General features: G+C 48.7%; 1 protein-coding gene across 1 annotated transcript in view; it reads left to right on the plus strand.

Annotated features, from left to right (window-relative positions):
- Nucleotides 1-17,460, plus strand: part of LOC138803471 (regulating synaptic membrane exocytosis protein 3) — a 42,122-nt gene that overhangs the window by 11,879 nt on the left and 12,783 nt on the right. The window contains exons 2-3 of the mRNA XM_069987545.1: nt 10,294-10,546; nt 15,921-16,062. Of these exons, the coding sequence (XP_069843646.1) occupies nt 10,330-10,546; nt 15,921-16,062 (359 nt within the window). The 5' untranslated portion in view covers nt 10,294-10,329. The remainder of the gene's footprint in view (nt 1-10,293; nt 10,547-15,920; nt 16,063-17,460) is intronic.

Raw genomic sequence — 17,460 nt, forward strand, 5'->3', positions numbered from 1 at the left:
GCCAGACTGGGCAACCATAGCAAATCTAAGGCCAGTCAGAACTATTTAGCAGACCCTGTCCCCACCCACCAACCATGTCCTCCTCCAAACCAAAAGAACCTCTTCCCTCATTATTTCTGTGCTGCCCTAGGGTTCTGCATGCACAGGAGTGTGCACAGAGGAACGGAGGTTGCCCTTCCTGTGTTAGAGCTCAGCTGGCATAAGTGCTTGGGAGTGCCAGGCCCTTTGGGATCCTGCAGGAGCCCAGACTTTCCCAAGGTTTCCAGCCCTCATTTGCACCAGCTTTCCACTTAAGCTGTGCTCCTCGGGCCTGTGCTTTCCTGTGCCTTTCCTGCCCCTGTGTCTCTTTCCTGCCCCAAGGCAGGCCTCTTCTTGGTCCCCATATCCAGGTGTGGTAGGATTGCCAGACCATCCATCTGTATGTCCATGGCATTCTGTCAGTACTAGAACAGTTGATTTTTCCTCCTTCAGCAGATTCTATTTTCCTCTTACCTCTAGCTGTATTACCTCACAACCTGTCCTCACCTGTATGGACAGGTTCACCCCTAGATGCCACTCTCCTCTGGGCATTTCACTTCCTGTTCACACCCTACTTTTCCTTCTGGGAACACACTCAATTCCTGCCTACCTACATAGCTCTCTGAGCTAGTGGATCTGCTACCTGCCCAACGCCTCCAGGCAAAATCTGCAGTTTTATCTCAAATGTGTCATGACTAAAATGGAGACTCATCTTCCCTTTAAGCCAGGTTTAGCCCCTCTGGGACTTCAGGTCCTGCCAATACTGCCTCGTAGCCCTGTCCTTCCTATAAATCACCTGGGATCCCATTTTCCCCCTCCTCCCAACTTCGTTCCATCACTACCACCTCTGGGCAGCATTAGCCCCACTTATGACTCCCAATTACCATTTCCTCTTCACACAGCCATGTCAGCAGTGTAGCCCTTCCCACCTGTGTGGCTATAGCAGCAGCTTCTTGGCTGCTCTTCCTACTGTCAGCTGTCTTCTGGTTGTTCACTCACTGTCAGCTTGATCCCTGTAAAGCATTATACTAAATCTTGCCAGATTTCACTCCTACAGGATTAAAGATACCCTTCCTTGGCTGCTCCCAGCATCATTTTCCAGCCCCATCTTTTGTAGTTGTATTCCCCTCTTGCTCTGACTGTAGGGCTATATTCTTCAGCCTCTGAATCTGCCCTTTGCCCTCTGAACCTTCCTAGTAGTTCCCACTGTTTAGCAGAGCTGTCTCTGTTTCTCCAAATCTTTGCATTGCACTTCAGTATGCGTCTTCATACTGCTTTCTCTGGTCTCCTCCATCCTGAAGAGTTCACCCTTTCTGTAGAACAAGCAGAGAGGTGTGTGTGTGTGTGTGTGTGTGTGTGTGTGTGTGTGTGTGTGTGTGTGTGTGTGTGTGTGTGTGTGTGTGTGTGTGTGTGTGTGTGTGTGTGTGTGTGAGAGAGAGAGAGAGAGAGAGAGAGAGAGAGAGAGAGAGAGAGAGAGAGAGAGAGAGAGAGAGAGAGAGAGAGAGAGAATGAGACTCAGAGTATACCAGTAAGGCTGCTGCTCTACTACTCAAGCCATACCTCCACTTCTGGCTTTTTGTTGGTTAATTGGAGATTAGAGTCTCATGGATAATTCTGCCTGGGTGGGCTTTTGAACTGTGATCCTCATATCTTAGCCTTTTGTGTAGGTAGGAATACAGGTGTGAGCCACCAGTGTCCAGCCAAGCAGAGTATTTTGTCTTTTCTTCTCATTGTCTTTGGTGGTCCATGGACTAGCATGAGCATCGCTCATCGTTTGTGAGAAATACAGAATCTCAAGCTCCACCTATTATCAACAGAATCAGGTTTTCAGTATTTTTACCAGGTCTTCAGTGCAGTTTGAGAACCTCTGGATAATGTGTTCATTGAAGTCAGTATATTTTGCTTCTGTTTGGTTATGACCTTTTTCTAAAGTGGGTGGTCTTCTTAGGTGTCAAGTTTAGAAGCCCATCAGGTGGTAGGTGCCACATCTGGCCGGATGTCACAGGCTCTGAGAGGGTGTGAATGGTGGAGATGGCCAAGAAGGATGTGTACCTTGCCTGGAGTCAGAGCTCAAGCTCTGTAAATCAGACTTGGAAAAGCATTCTAGCAACATGAGGAGGAATCAATTAATCAATAAAAAGCAGTTAGCAGGCCTGCAGCAGAACTTTCCCCTGTTCACAGATGGACATTCATGGAAATGTCTGTTATTTAGTATATGTTTTGAAAAGAAAAAAATGTATTGTTGTTTCTTCTTTATTATAGGATTAATGCAGTTTCTAAAGTAGCAACTTTTAGAAAACACAATATGTCACATGAAGAAACTAAAATGACTCACGATTCTACTATCCAACTATAAATACTGTTAGTAGTTTTTGCTTGCCATTCATTCATTCAACAAATATTGGCAGAGGCGTGCTGTGTGCCAGGCTCTAGGGATTTAGGGTGAAGAAGACAACACACCTCCTATTTTTAAGCAGCTCACAGCCAGAGAGGGAGAAGGTGGGAGACAGGCCTTGAGCAGGTTATCAACAGTAATGCATCTATTTCCTAAGCTGCTTTAATAAGATACCACAAAATAGGTGGCTCAAAACAACAGACATTCATTATCCTACAGTTCATAGGTGGAGCTTGAGATTCTATATTTCTCACAAACTCCCAAGCAATGCTCAATTGAATTCAACCTGAATTCAAGGTGTTGGTAGGTTGTTTCTTTCTGAGGGCTATAAGGTAAAAATCAGTTCTGAGCATCTCCTTTGACTTCTGGTAGCAGCTGTTGATGTTTGACATTCCTTGGCTTGTGGAGACCTCATTCCCATATCTGCTTCCCTTGTCACAGTGGTGTTCTTCTTTGGTCTCTGTTTCATGGCAATTCTCTATAAGGACACTCACTAGGTTAGGGAGGAACCCTACTCCAGGATGATTTCAATTAATCACATCTTTAATGACCCTACTTTCAAATAAGGCTACTTCTAGGTACTGGGGGTTAGGACCTTGATATTTTATTGGTTGGAGGGAACTAATTCAATGCCAGGATCATTATCAGAGTTCTACAGAAGCATTAGAGGGGACACAACTTACCTAGGAAGACTGTCCTAGGAAATGACCTTTAAATGAGGACTCAAGGAAAAGTAGAAAATAGCCAGACAAGGGTGGAGGTTCTTGGGACGTGGTCATGAGGCTAGGCTGCAGAAGAGCAATCCAGGCAGAATAGAGACTTTCCCACATTCTAAGGGATGAAAAGAAACAAGTGTGGCCTGGATTCTAATAGACAAGAGACCGGAGAAAGTGAGACTTGGGGTAAGTCAGGGGCTGGCTCACATGGGCTTAAAACCATAGGTAGGTAGAACTTGATCCTTTTCCCTGAAGAAACTGGGGAGCTGTGGGAGGTATCAAGCCTGTGAGGTTTGTTGTGCTTGTAAGCCATCTCTTCATAAGACCCAGCACTCTGAAGATGGTGTTGTTCCTCTAAGTCTCTGGTCTGAGGAAGGACACAAAGCTATGTCCTTAGGAGACCCCCTCGCTGGATGAAAGTACAAAGAACAGCTCTATCCTGGAAGGAGGCCTGGCCTCTCCTGGTGCTTTTCCATGGAGGTAAAAGATAGGTCTTGCCTTTAAGAACTTTGCTCTGAAATGGAAACAGGGCTCCCGGGGTCCTGAATCTGCTATCTCCTTGCATGTGCCTGAGTCTTTGGAGTCTGAAGACACAGAGTGGGGCTTAACCAATCCCGCTCCTGAGGGAGTCTACTGAGGACCGAAAGTGATGATGTTTCTGGGGCCCATGTGGCTCCCTGAAGCCAGAGGCCAGGATACTTGGAGAACACAGGCCCTTGCAGGTAGCCTGCTCCTCTTACCTGTGGCCTTCCCATACAGTACCGGCCTGACTGGGCTTCCCAGTCCCTCACCACACCTTCAGATGGCTATCCTTCTCCTGTATACAATGAGAGAGTGCCCACCCTGTCCAAAGCTGCCCATTACTGCCTCACTAGGGCTGGGTAGGCCAGCCTGGGTGGAGGAGAAGTGGGTCAGCTGGTAGCCATGGTGACAGCAGCTGCTCCCTGCCAGCCTTCCCATCTCCTCACCACAGTACTCACCGATGAGATCCTTTGTCCAGTCCGGCAGGGATGAGGGCTTCGGAGGGTGGGTGGGGTTGGAGGTGGGCAGAGCATGAGGGAGTGGGTTTGTGTTCAAGCTTACACAGGCAGCTGCTTGGAGCTGGTGTGGGTGTGTGCCTCAGCCCAGAGGCCAGGCTTGGAGTGAGACAGCTCCCTTCCTTGCTCGCAGAAGTGATGGGGTTTTTGTCACCCCTTTTGCTGGGCAGAGGACAAGCGTAGATAGGGTATGTGGGTATGTATGCGTATATGAGTCTACATGTCTGTATCTGCCCCTGTGGCTGCTTCTGTGTGCCTTTGTGTAGGTGAGCGTCTGGGAGAGAGTGTGTGCTTCTAGCAGGGCCTCTGGAGACCACATGGCACAGCTCAAGTGAGAAGCACAGGGACCCTCATCTCAATATTATCCCAGGTATCTAGGGTTGAAGTGTAGGGTGATCCTGCTAACTCTGTGCCTTCCCCAGAAGTATCTGGTGAATAAGAACTAACACCTGGGGTTGGAGGCATGGCTCAGTTGTCAGAGCTTTATCCAATGAATGAAACTAGCAGGTACTGAGTTCAAGTTCTGGTCTCAGACCAAAAAAAAAAAAAGGAAAAGAACTAACACCTTGACAGGTTTTCTTAAAACCATGTACAAGACACTATTGTTAGTAATAACCATGTGGTCACCCAACTGGATATTGAGCACATAGCAATCCTTACTTTTTGGTATTTTGTCCAACACTTCTGAGGCATTGTTATCTTCACTTTCGGGATGAGGAGCAGTGGGCATGGGGGTTTGTATAGAAGCCCTCCATCTGGCTTGGGAGGGGCAGATTTAGGTTCTTGCTAAGTCTGTCTACCTCCAGAGTATGTGTTTTTAATATTCTGTTCTCCTGCTCCTCATTGGCTCATCTGAGCCCCACTCCAGCTGGGAGAGTCCAGTGGGGAATAGGTGGCCATTAGGGTCATCTTAAGAAAGAGGAAGTAGAGGCTCAAAGAAATGGAGTGATGGGTGGGAAAAGTCACTTGGCTGGGTGTAAAGTAAGGAGTATCTCCCACTCCCCCCCACCCAGCTGTTGGACGTGTCCCAGGGTATCCAGGAGACACACAGACTTCATTAGTCAGATGGAGTATGGAAAAAGGGAACTAGGTCTAAGGCTCTTTAGCATTTAATCTTGGGTTTTATTGTTGTTCTTTTCTGTGGGTGGTCCTGGGGATAGAACCTAGGACCTTGTACACTGCTCTGCCACCCCCATCTCTAAAAAATCTTAAAGATATAGGACTTCAGCAGTCTGACATTAAAATCCAGAGGGCAGATTAGAGCTAGTTTTAGGAAGGAGGAAACAGAGACTCAAGTATGATTTATTCAAGTTCCATAGTTGTCTCCAAAGTCTGTCTTTCCTTTAATGTCAGTCTTTGGGCTTGGACTCAGGGTCTGGGAACTGAGCTTCATTTGCTCAAGGCTAGAGCTCTATCACTTGAGCCACAGCACCACTTCTGGCTTTTTCCATTTATGTGCTGCTGAGGAATTGAACCCAGGGCTTCATGCATGCTAGGCAAGCACTCTACCCCTAGCCCTAAAGTCTGTCTTTTTATTCTACAAGCTATTAGAAGCCCTGGAGGCTTGATGTCTTTGATAGCCCTTCTTTCAGTTCTTCCTTTCCAGACTCTTTTTTTATATCACCCCATCCTGGGAGCCTTCCCCAATTGCCTGCACCTTCTCCTGAAAATTGGTATCTCAGCATAAGTGATGCATTGCACAAGTACTGTTGGGAGGGGCACAGCCCCTAGGATGCAGAACTCTGTGCTCACATTCATCATTTTGGTGATATGGGGTTTTCTTCCAGGTGAAAAATGAGGGGGGGCCCCCAACAGGTCATGTGGAACCTGAGATTTAGGAGATTCAGGCTGGAACTCTGGTTTTGCCATCAACTTTAATGTGTCTCCTCCATTTTGGACTTTGATTTCCTGATCCACAAAATGAAAGGCTCAGGCCAGAAAAGAGATGGCAAGTCAGTTTTAGCTCATGAGCTCATTCTTGTCAGCTGGTGCTGGAACGCTGTGCTGAGAGGGACTCTGAAGGCAACTCTGAGTTCTGAAGGAAAGAGATAGACTAGTGATGTCTGCCCTGTGCAGCGATTAGAAGAAATAGGAGGAGTCTCAGTGCCTTCCAGCTTCAATCCATCATTCTGTGATTGATTTCTTGGTCTTTCATGTTGAAAGAGTGGATGACTGTGTTCGTTCATCTTGGGTGCCTCATAAGTTGGTTGGATTCATGATCACAGAGACCAGGTGGCCCAGAGGACCTGACAGGTCACTGAACCTGCTATTGTCAGGATCAGGAGAGGGTTGGAGAGCCCATAAAATAGTGAGAGCCCCTGGCAGAGGACTCATTGATTCCTGTGGAGCTTAGAAGGCATCTCCTGAGTTTGGGTGGGTGGGAAGTCAGTAGTTCCTTGTCCCCAGAGGATAAAGCAGAACTACTTCCTCTGCTGCCACAGAAGTAGAGGGGAGTTATCAGGAGAATGAGAGAGAGAGAGAGAGAGAGAGAGAGAGAGAGAGAGAGAGAGAGAGAGTTGTCTCTGTGGTTCAGTGAGGTCATGGAAGAGTTTGTACTTACTTGATGTACTGGTCCAGATATGCTTGGAGACAGGAGAAATGACTTTGGGTCAGTAAAGTGACTTTCCATGGAACAAATGTAATTGAGTCAGTAATTGTTCAAAGCCATCAGTATGTGACTGCCATATTCCAGGCCCTGCTGCTTCTTCACCACTCTGCCCTCATCCCCACCTCCTATCCCTTTTCCTAATCACCCAGTGGCCATCTCTGTCTTTACCTCTGGATGTCCAGAGCCAGACTGGAGTCAGATCCCTAGTGCTTACACTGCTGCTTACACTCACAGATTAAGCTTTCTCAGCAGCAGGATTTTTCCAGTGCACCTAATCTGATCTCTTTATTTAACACATAGATGAGGAAGCTAAGACCTAGATGCCCACACAAGGAATCCGTTCCAATTGGAATCATACATCCTGATTCCTAACCCACCTTCCCCAGGTGCTCTATGAGGGTTCCTGAAGCAGCGGTCAGGCCTCAGGGCCTTGGGTCTACCTTGGGAAATGGCCTGCAGGCTGGGGGACCCAAACATTTATCAGTTCTCCAGGTCCCCTGGGTGATCCCTGGGAGGGTGAAGATGAGCAAATAGCTCTGGATGGTGCAGAGTCCTGGATGTCAAGCCAGCTGCTTGTGCTTCTATTCATTATTCATGAGGAAATGTGAGCACACAGGTTGGCAGGGTCAGGAATTCTGTCCCTTATCCTATCCCTTCTCACCCCTCAGGTGACACTCTCAAGAATCCTGGAGGCTCACCAGCCAAGCACCTGCTTATGTACTATAATCTGGGGGAGGGGTTCTGCCCTTAGATGCTCCTGCCAGCTGAGGGGAGATGGTTGGAAAGAGAATATTCTCATCACATTGCACTTGGTGTCTTCTCAGAGTCCAGAGACCCAGGGCCAACCCTGAGCTTGAAGGATGGGTGCTCTGAGCATTCTTGCCTTTCTGTGAAAACAGGAAAGCTGTGTTCTAGTCCACACCTTGGCACTTCCTAGCTGAGTAGGGAGGGACAGGCAGGTCCCTTTATGTCTGAGGTTCAGTTTTCTCATCCATGGTATGAAGATAACAAAGTACCGCATGGAAGAACTGTAAGGAACAAATGAGTCTTACCTTGGCAAATTCACAATATCAGATAAGCCCTGTCCCATCTTCCACCATAAGACCATGAAAACTGGCACCAGAGCTGAAAACTAAAGAGAAGAGGTCATCATAGGCCATAGTCCAGGGGGACTTTCCATTAGTGCAAGGTTGATGGAGAGGGTGGAGAAATATAATCCGGGCCTCTGAATACAGCACAGAGTGAGTGAGAACACACTAGATAGCTACAATAGCTACAAAGCAGGCAAAACCAGGCATTGACGCATCTCTGCTGTCAGCCGTAATTCTCTAGGCTGGCAGGAGCCATGCTAATAGTGAGACCAGGTGACTGCTTTCGGCTGTCTGGGGACCATCTTCCTCACTGGCCAGAATGGTGACTTTCCTTTCCCACCCTCATTTTTTCCCCCTTTTTTCTGTCCTTTTGAAAAGGGTAATAGGCCTGAGAGCAAAGGATCAATCAAGCAAAGTGTCCTAAAGCCTGTGAGGCACAGCTACCCCAGAAAGGGAGCAGGGCTGGGACAGAGGCAGGAGGGTCCTGGGTTCCGAGAAACGTGTCTTAGGTGGTAGCTTTCTTCTACTCTGCTTGAGACGGCAGCTAAGAGGTCGAGGCTGACCATTGGAGACCCCACTTCTGTGCAAAACAGGGCTGCAAAAGCTGCTGTCCCCTCCCCCAGAGTGGTTCTAGAGCCTTCTGTCCTCTTCCTCAGCACTTATCGTAACCATCATTAAATATTTAATGGTATAATTAGTTATTTACTGTCTGTGTCCCCTCCTGGACTGGAGGCCGTGGGAGGGCAGGACCACACTGGCCTGGCTTGCTTCTATATTCTTAACGTTCAGCAGTGGCCTTGGAATTTTAGGAAATTAAATATTTGTTGAAGGCAGCTAATGAGGAGAGTAAATTTCTATACTTTGGAAAGGAATTTGGCAATGTAGTCCAAGAATACGGGAAAAAAAATATTCCCTTGGTATTAGGCAGAATGCTTTTGGATAGAACAGAGAATTCAGATTCAAACTGGCTGAAGCAATGGAAAATAGATTTTCTCTCAGAACTGGAAGAGTAGAGAAAGGTGGGGCTCCAGGTGTGGCCTGTCATCCTTTGTCAGGCCACATCTGTGTACTGAGTGTGCTGTGGTGCACAGGCTCAGCATTCTCAGTGCTGAGTCCATCTGGAACTGGGCTTCTCTGGGTCTTGGAGAGGAAGGAAGAGGGGGGGAAAGAGAGAGAGAAGAGAAACTTGGACTTGATTCAAGAGGTAACTATTGAAATAGTTGTCAATTATGTTACCTCTATATGGTGGACTATTATGGTGACATTAAAACATTTATACAAAGTATTAATAATACTGGGAAATACTTACACATTAGATTAGATGAAGAATGCCAGGATTTGCCATTGTATTTACACTGTGAGCCCAAGTATTTCTTTAAGCACACAGAAAGGAGCTGGGTTAAAATGCTGACGGCGGCTACCTCTGGGCAGTGTGGCCAAGGGTGATTGTTTCCTGCTGCTTTAGACATCTCTGGACCAGCCCGCTCCCATGGAGGGCACCTTCCCCTCCACAGTCTGCCCAGATTGGAGCCCACTTTCTTTTCTGTTCTTATTATTTGCTATGAGAGTAATCATCCCTAATACATACTGAGTCTTCTCTCTATGGCTTGACATTGTGCTTGGCATTTTACGTGCACTATCTAATTTAATCCTTGCAGCAGCCTTATAAGGTAAGGGTTATCTGTCATTTTATTGAGGTGGTTACTTACATTCCACAAATGGGATCACAGGCTATCCTACTAGTGGGCAAAGGCCTTTGAAATTCAAGCCCAGGCCATCTGACTCCACAGAGTTGGTCTTCACCCCCAAACCAGGTCATCTTCGGGTTTTTTTACATCTGTGTGAAGGAAACAAGAATAGTCCTGGTGTGTGTGTGTGTGTGTGTGTGTGTGTGCGTGCGTGCGTGCGTGCGTGCGTGTGTGCGTGCGTGCGTGTGTGTGGTGTTCATCTGTATTGTGCCCTTGCTGAGCTGAAGACCAAACCCAGTGCTTCAAGCAGGTGAGGCAAGGGTGAATAGCCCTGTTTCTTTTTTTTTTTTTGGTCCGGTTGTGGGGCCTGAACTCTGGGCCTGAGCACTGTCCCTCAGCTCTTCAGCTCAAGGCCAGTGCTCTACCACTTGAGCCACAGCGCCACTTCCGGCTTTTTTCTTTTTGCTTATGTGGTGCTGAGGAATCGAACCCAGGGCCTCAGGCATGCAAGGCAAGCGCTCTACCACTGAGCCAACTTCCCAGCCCCAGCCCTGTTTCTTGAATCAGACCATGTGCACATGCTTGAGACTCATTTGTCCATTTAATCCTTACAGACTCAGAGAGGCCAAGTAACTTGCCCTAAGTCACACAGCTGGGAAAGGGTGGGGAAGCCGCGGAGTCCAGAGTTGCTGGGATCTGATGTGGAATCCCTTTGCCTTCCACTCTCCACTCACCTTCAGAGTTGCCTGAGGCTCTTCAGAGTTGCCTGGGGGACCATGTTTAACGGGGAGCCTGGTCCAGCCTCGGCTGCAGCCGCTAGGAATGTTGTGAGGAGCTCCAGCATCAGCGGTGAAATCTGTGGATCCCAGCAAGCTGGAGGAGGGACAGGGACCACTACAGCTAAGAAGAGGCGCAGCAGCCTGGGCGCCAAGATGGTGGCCATCGTGGGACTGACCCAGTGGAGCAAGAGTACACTGCAGCTTCCCCAGCCTGGTGAGGGGTCGGGCACTGAGGGGTGGGGGTGGGGACTGCCGTGAGTGTGAACGGGTGGAAGGAAGTCCACCCCACCCTTCCCTACTTTCATGACAGGCGCTGCTCTAAGACCAGTGTGTGCGCTGGGCCTGGAATCCTCAGGTCGCCCCATCTTGTGATGCACGGGCATATGTGGACCCCACATCACAGGGAGCCAGCCCTGTCCACCCAGACTCCCCTCACTGTGGCATTAGCTCAGATACCAGCTGGCTTTATTTTAAACATCTCTTCCTGCTTAGTTTGCTCTGAGTAACAACTTCCCTAAGAAACCTTCAAATGGGCAGCTTCCCTGGAGTGTGAGGGGCAGGGATGCCCGTGGAAACTCCCATCGGGGCTGCGGAGAAGGGGCTTCTCCAGGTCTTAAAATAGATTTTGCAAAGCCTTTCACACACACATGTGCAATCTTTTCCAGCAGTCGCTCTGCCATGTGCTTTCTGCTCCAGGAAGGGCCCAATGGGGAAGGACTTAAGGTTATTAGTGCCTTAGGATGGACGGTAGAGGCCTGGGACAAGGGGGCAAGGAGGGTGGAGATACAGATATCCAAGACTTGGATTGGGATAAGACCAAGATGGAGTTCGAGTTAGGGAGGTAAGCATAGAGGGTTATGGTGCCAGGCACCAGAGGCTCAAGCCAGTAATCCTAAGAGGTTGAGATCTGAGGATCAAGCTTTGAAGACAGCTTGGAAAGGAAGGTCCATGAGACGCTTATCTCCAATGAATCACCACAAAGCCAAGAAGTAGAGCTGTGGCTCAAGTGATAGAATAAAAAAAAAAAAAAAAAGCTAAGGGATAGCACACAGTTCTTGAATTCGAGCCCCAGTTCCAGCACCCCCACCCCATCCTCAGAAAGACAACAGAAGTTTAACAGAGGTGTTAGACTCCAGGGGTCTGTCTCTGGGAGACCAAGCTGAGCAATCCAGCTTCAGACTCAAAAGCTTTTTGTGCCCTCCACGTGACTGGGAGAGAGTCTTCCAAGGCCACAGCAGGGACTGAGTCACCGGGAGAGGCTGCAGCACTCTTCCTCAGCTGCACAGACAGCAAGCTGGGGTGGAGCAGACACCAGGAAGACCTTTTGCCTGGGAAGGAGATGAGTGATGTTGGGGCTTCTGGATCGCTTGTCTCCGTGGTATGTAAGGGCATGGCTGAAGGCCCGGGGCCTGGGGCCAGGGGAATTGCCCAGATGCCCTTCTAACTGCAGGTCCCTGTGAATCATCTAATCACTGAATGTCAGAACAGGAAGGGCCCTCGGGGTCAGCCTGCATGTACTCATTTGTCTTGAGGCATCCAGAGCCTGGGGAGAAGGTGCTTTTTGTAGAAGGACCTCAGACTGGCCCTCAGAGCCGCACTCTGTCCTTTACTGGCAAGTTGTTTCATGTCTGCAAGCCTCCCCCTTTGTTTATAGAATGAGACAACACAGATATTGTGTGGAGCTGTCCTAGGGATCAAATGAGAGTCTCTGCAAAAGTACCCAGCTTCATGCTTGGCACACAGGAGACATTCAGCAAAGTGCTGGTGCTGTTATTGTTCTTGCAGTCACACAGTAGAGCCAAAAGAGGAGCGAGCTTTTTGCCTCCACATCTGTGTGGCGAACCCTCTCTCATCCACACTCCTTCCCCCTCCCAAGTCTCAGGTGCACACTAGCATCCCAGCTTGGAGCTCTGTTCTGGGTGGCACAGTCTGGCACTACAGGGCCATAGAGGGCATTCATTGGCCCTGGAATCTCTACTCTGGGAAATGAGCCCAGAACAAAGCCCCTCCTCCCCCACTACCCCCAGTTGGGATGGCTTAGTTGCCTACAGAGTTGAGCTTGTGTGGGGTTGGGAGGAATTCATCTCCTGCCTGCTGCCTTCCCAGAGCCTCCTTCCTCCTGGCTTATCTGGATTCTTCATTGACTACAGCCCTGCCCACCCTTCTTGGTTTCAAAGCCTCTCCTCAGCTTAGCCTGATGTTGTACCAGCCTCCTCTCTAGTGACCCTTGCCTCCTTGCCCCCTTCCAGTTCAACCCTCATGTTTTCTACAATGACTGGACTCCAAAAACTCAACCCTGATGTTCCAGAGGGCTCATCCCGACCCTGAAACCTTCCACGAGACTTGTGGGAAAAGTCTCTTTCACACTGGGTCTCAATTTCCTCTTTATAAAATGGAGTTTAGAAAAATGGTCTTCCTCAGCTTCCTTTGGTGTCCATTTTCTGTATAGTAGGGGCAATGAAGAGGTTAGTACCGGAGCTTTGGGGGTCCCACAACACAGGTGGATTTTGATCTGGCAACCCAAGGGACATCCTTAGGTAGACCTAGCCCCTAAGTTAGGAGCTTGTCTTTTCAGTACCACGGATAGCGGCTCTGCTCTCCTGAGCATTTTTGGGTTCTGGGTCTCAGGATCCAGGATCATTTTGGAAGACACTATAGGGAATGCTACTGACCTTCCCTTGTATGTGATAGATGAGATGGTTCCTGGATCTGTCTCCAGGGGCCACAGAATTATTGCAAGTGACTTGGCCTGGTTCTCTAGATGGAAGCTAAACGAAATTATTCTCGAGATCAACAAAGGTTACGACTGGTCAGGTAGGAAGCCAGTAGAGGAATTATTTCTCTGAGTTTGCAAGACCTTTCCCCTCACCCTGAAGAATGAATTTTATCTCTGCTGAGTCACATCTCAAATAGATGAGGCATTGGGAAGGGATAAAAGAAGAAGCTGTTCAGCAGATTAAGAAGTCTGAGGGCCTGGCGTCTAATCCTAGTTCTTTGGGGCCTAGGACCTCATGATCCCTATGTGTGAAATGCTGAAAGGACTAGAGAAGTACCTAATATTTCAGGATTCCAAGTCCCCCACTCAGGGGCTCACATTGGGTTGGGCAGTCTTGTCTAAGAAGGCAATTTCACTCCCAAATAGGTCAGAGCTTCCCCAAGCTCTAAAAGAGTGTGTGTTGAGGAGGTGAAGATGAGGGGGAGGAAGGAATGTCTTGCTGCCCCCACAACCATCTGTTTCCTAACTGAGGTAAAGGGGATTGTGGCAGGAGCCAGGGACAGCCATCATTTTCCCCAGCCGTCTCTGTGTGTGATGGGTCATAACACGCCATGTGTGGGTTTGCATGGCTGTGTAACTGAGCAGACAAGTTTAATTTGACTATACGCTTAACTGTTCCACAGAGAACATTGTGTACATGTGACGAAGGCCTGGTAGGACTATTTATGACTGTGGGACTTTGCATACTCATGCACATGATCTTGTATATGAGATGTTTCTTAATTCCTATATGTAAATGGTGGCACTTGTATTTGATAATGCCCCATCCATAAGTAGGTGTGAGATAACACCACCCTGTGTGCACATGAGACCGACTGATTGATGGCCCCATTGATTCATGGCTATGCTAGTTACTCCTATAGCCCCCAAGTTGAGCTGAGGTTACAGAAGATAATCTTCAATTATCACTTCCCCTTCCCTGCCTCTCACCCACTGTGATACTCAGTTTTCCCTCCACTCCAGTAGGGACTTTCTAGAAGATAAGTAGGATAAATCAAGAGGAATAAAGTCCTTCTTCTTCTAGACTGGGGTCTTGAACATCCATCTCTTCCCTAACCCACCACTGGAGGTGGGTGGGAGAGAGGATCACCAAGGTAACCAGTGTACAGGCTAAGCTGTCTGCCTCAGCCCAGGCTTCTCCTCACTCCTGTAAGGCAACTCCACTCTTCATTTCTTTGGGCCTCTACCCAGAGACAGCAGCAGATGGCTCAGTTCCTGTCTGAGCCCCACGTCCCCATCAAGTTTCTCCAGCAGGCAAGCTTCAGCAAGGGAAGCCCCTGCAAACCCCTAACTCATTCTCTGTCCCCCTACCCCTCCCGCTCAGGAGGAAGCACGTCTAGAGAGACCACGCTGCCATGCTAAGGGGGTTGCTATGGAAACCCAGGCAGACTGGTGCTGCTCAGAGAGGGAAAGTGCCCTGTGTTCCACACTAGGCTGAAGAGGGGGCAGGGGGCCCTGAACAGGGGCACAGAGACATTGAGAAGGGTGTGTGTGTGTGTGTGTGTGTGTGTGTGTGTGTGTGTGTGTGTGTGTGTGTGTGTGTGTGTGTGTGTGTGTGTGTGTGTGTGTGTGTGTTACTGTTTTACCTCTGGGGCTCTTCTGCAGACCTTTCTCCCAAAGGCTAAGTCAGTTCAGGTCAAGCTGGCAGTCCCTCTCCAGTCTCACCTCTGAGGGCCTCTGCAACTCACCACGCATGCCTCTCTGCACATTCAGAACCACCTCAAGAAGGGGACTTTGGCCAGGCGCCAGTGGCTCACGCCTGTAATCCCAGCTACTCAGGAGGCTGAGATCTGAGGATACCAGTTCAAAGCCAGCTCAGGCAGGAAAGACCGTGAGACTCCTCTCTCCAAATAAACCACTAGAAAACCAGAAGTGGCACTGTGGCTCAAGTGGTAGAGCACTCGCCTTGGGCTGAAGAGCTGGGGGACAGTGCCCAGGCCCAGAGTTCAAGCCCCATGACCGACCAAAAAAAAAAAAGGGAGGGGATTTTGTTTGGGTGGCCAAGCTTTGTGGGGTTTTCTGGGGCCTGGGAAGGTATCAGAGGGGTGGGGTGGGTGATTTGAGTGTGGCAGGGTCCCTAAGGAGACTTGGCAAGAAGAATGAAAATCTAGCAATCCTAGATAAGATAGATCTTCCAAAAGAGAATGGGAGGAACAAGTTTGGAGTAAAGGCCGAAAGTCTTTAGGGAAGCCTGTAGGAGGAGGGCAGGACCCTCCCCGACTCCCAACTTCATTCTGTTTTTGTTTTCCTCTTATGCCTGTCCGAGGGCTTGAACTAATGGCCTGGGTGCTGTCTCTGAGATTTTGTGCTCAGGGCTAGCACTCTACCACTTGAGCCACAGCACCACTTTTGGCTGTGTGTGTGTGGGGGGGGGCTGTGTGTGTGTGTGTGTGTGTGTGTGTGTGTGTGTGTGTGTGTGTGTGTGTTTGTGGTTAATTGGAGATAAGAGTCTCATGGGCTTTCCTGCCCAGGCTGGCTTCAAACTTTCATCTTCAGATCTCATCCTCCTGGGTAGCTGGGATTACAGGTGTGAGCCACCAGCCCGACTCCCCAATTCATTCTACAACTTCATTCTACATCTATGGCTGGCATTCTTTCTAGTCTGCTTTGTCTGTGTGGCAAGGTGGGATGGCGCACTGCAGACCAGCTGGGAGGGGGCCTCAGCAATGCCCCGCCTACAGTGAGAGCCCTGCCCCCCTTGCCTACCACCTGCACCTTCCCAGAGGGTGACTTTGGCAACACTCTCCAAGAAACTACAATCCGTGGTCTGACCTTGTTCCCTCTCTCTTCTTGGGATATGGGGGGGTCTCAGAAGGGGCCACCAAGAAGCTGCGCAGCACCATCCGGCGGAGCACGGAGACTGGCATCGCGGTGGAGATGCGGAGCAGGGTCACGCGCCAGGGCAGCAGGGAGTCCACAGACGGGAGCACCAACAGCAACAGCTCCGACGGCACGTGCGTGCGCACCCCCGGGGGGGCCGGTCCTGCCTGTGGAGCTTTTAGCCCACCAGTCTGGGCTCCTCTATGCCTCTGCCTCCCTTGTCCCCGCCTCTCGATGCCTGGTGTCTAGGTTCTAGGTCTGATTATTGCTCCCTGACCCCTGCTCCTCATGCTGTCCTGCTCCAGGGGAGAAGGGTGTAAAGGAAAAATCTTACTAAGTCTCAAACAACTGTCCTGGCTGAGATGAGTGGAGGAGACTGGACTAGATCGCTGTGTTTTACAGACCATTGGTGGTGACTTAGATACAGAAGTAAGATCTCTGTATTAAGTTAAAACTAGCCTTAGAAAAAGAAATCGGAAGGTCAGGTAAGCCCTGTGTGGTAAGAAGGCATTACTTGATGAACTTGCATCTCAGTTTTTTTATGTATAGATACACATAGGCCTGCGGTGAGCTGTGATGTTAAAGTCTTATCTTACAAGAGAGTCACTAGGTTAGATATTCTCCTAAATCAATAATCTCTCTAATCAATGCAGATCGTTTTATGGCTAAGATTCTCTGCTTCTGTTTTAGTAAGACCCTCTAATCTCCACTCTGATGATTCTGTGGCTTCATCATTTAATATTCAGTGATTATGTCTCTCACTAATGAGATGACTCTTGGTACCGCTAAGAGTCCTAGATTGGTTCCTGGACCCCCCATTCCCCACAAAAATCCATGCATTTGAAGTTCCTCATATTAAATGGTATAGTATTTATATCTGTATTAACCTGCACACATCCTCCTGAATATATCAGATCATCCCTAGGCTATTTTTAACATCAAATACAATCGTAAATGCAATATAAATAGACTAAAAATTTTTGTTGTTGTTGTTGAGACAGGGTCTTGTTATATAACCCAGGCTAGCCTTAAACTCTCCATCCTCCTACCCCAGATTCCCAGGTTCTGGGATTACAGGTTTGTGTTATCCTGACCATTGTAGACTACATTATTTAGGGTTGTAAACAGAAAAATGTCTGTGTATGTTTAGTACAGACACAACTTTTTTTCTGTCACATTTTCTGTAGTTAGTTGAATCCATACATTGGGATCAAAAGGATAGCAAGGGTTAACTGTACCTTCTTCCCTGAATGCAAAGAGGCATTACATCTTGGCCAGTGCAGAGCATCATTGGGCATCTCTGAGCAATGATTCCTACACTGGAAGAGATAGTTTAGCACTTGTGATTGCCCTGATGGATGTAGATACCATCATTATCTCTACAAGTAAGGAAACGGAGGCACTTTACCCTGAGTCACAGCTAGAAAGTGGTGGTGGAGGCAACATTGGCACCCCAGTCATTTGACACTCTTACCTCAATTCACCTAAATCTCTACACCTCCTTAGTAAGCTCTGAACTTCGGTGACCTTGA

This window comes from Dipodomys merriami, unplaced genomic scaffold (assembly GCF_024711535.1).
Source record: "Dipodomys merriami isolate MVZ:Mamm:240054 unplaced genomic scaffold, mDipMer1.0.p SCAF_34, whole genome shotgun sequence".
Taxonomy (NCBI): Eukaryota; Metazoa; Chordata; class Mammalia; order Rodentia; family Heteromyidae; genus Dipodomys; species Dipodomys merriami.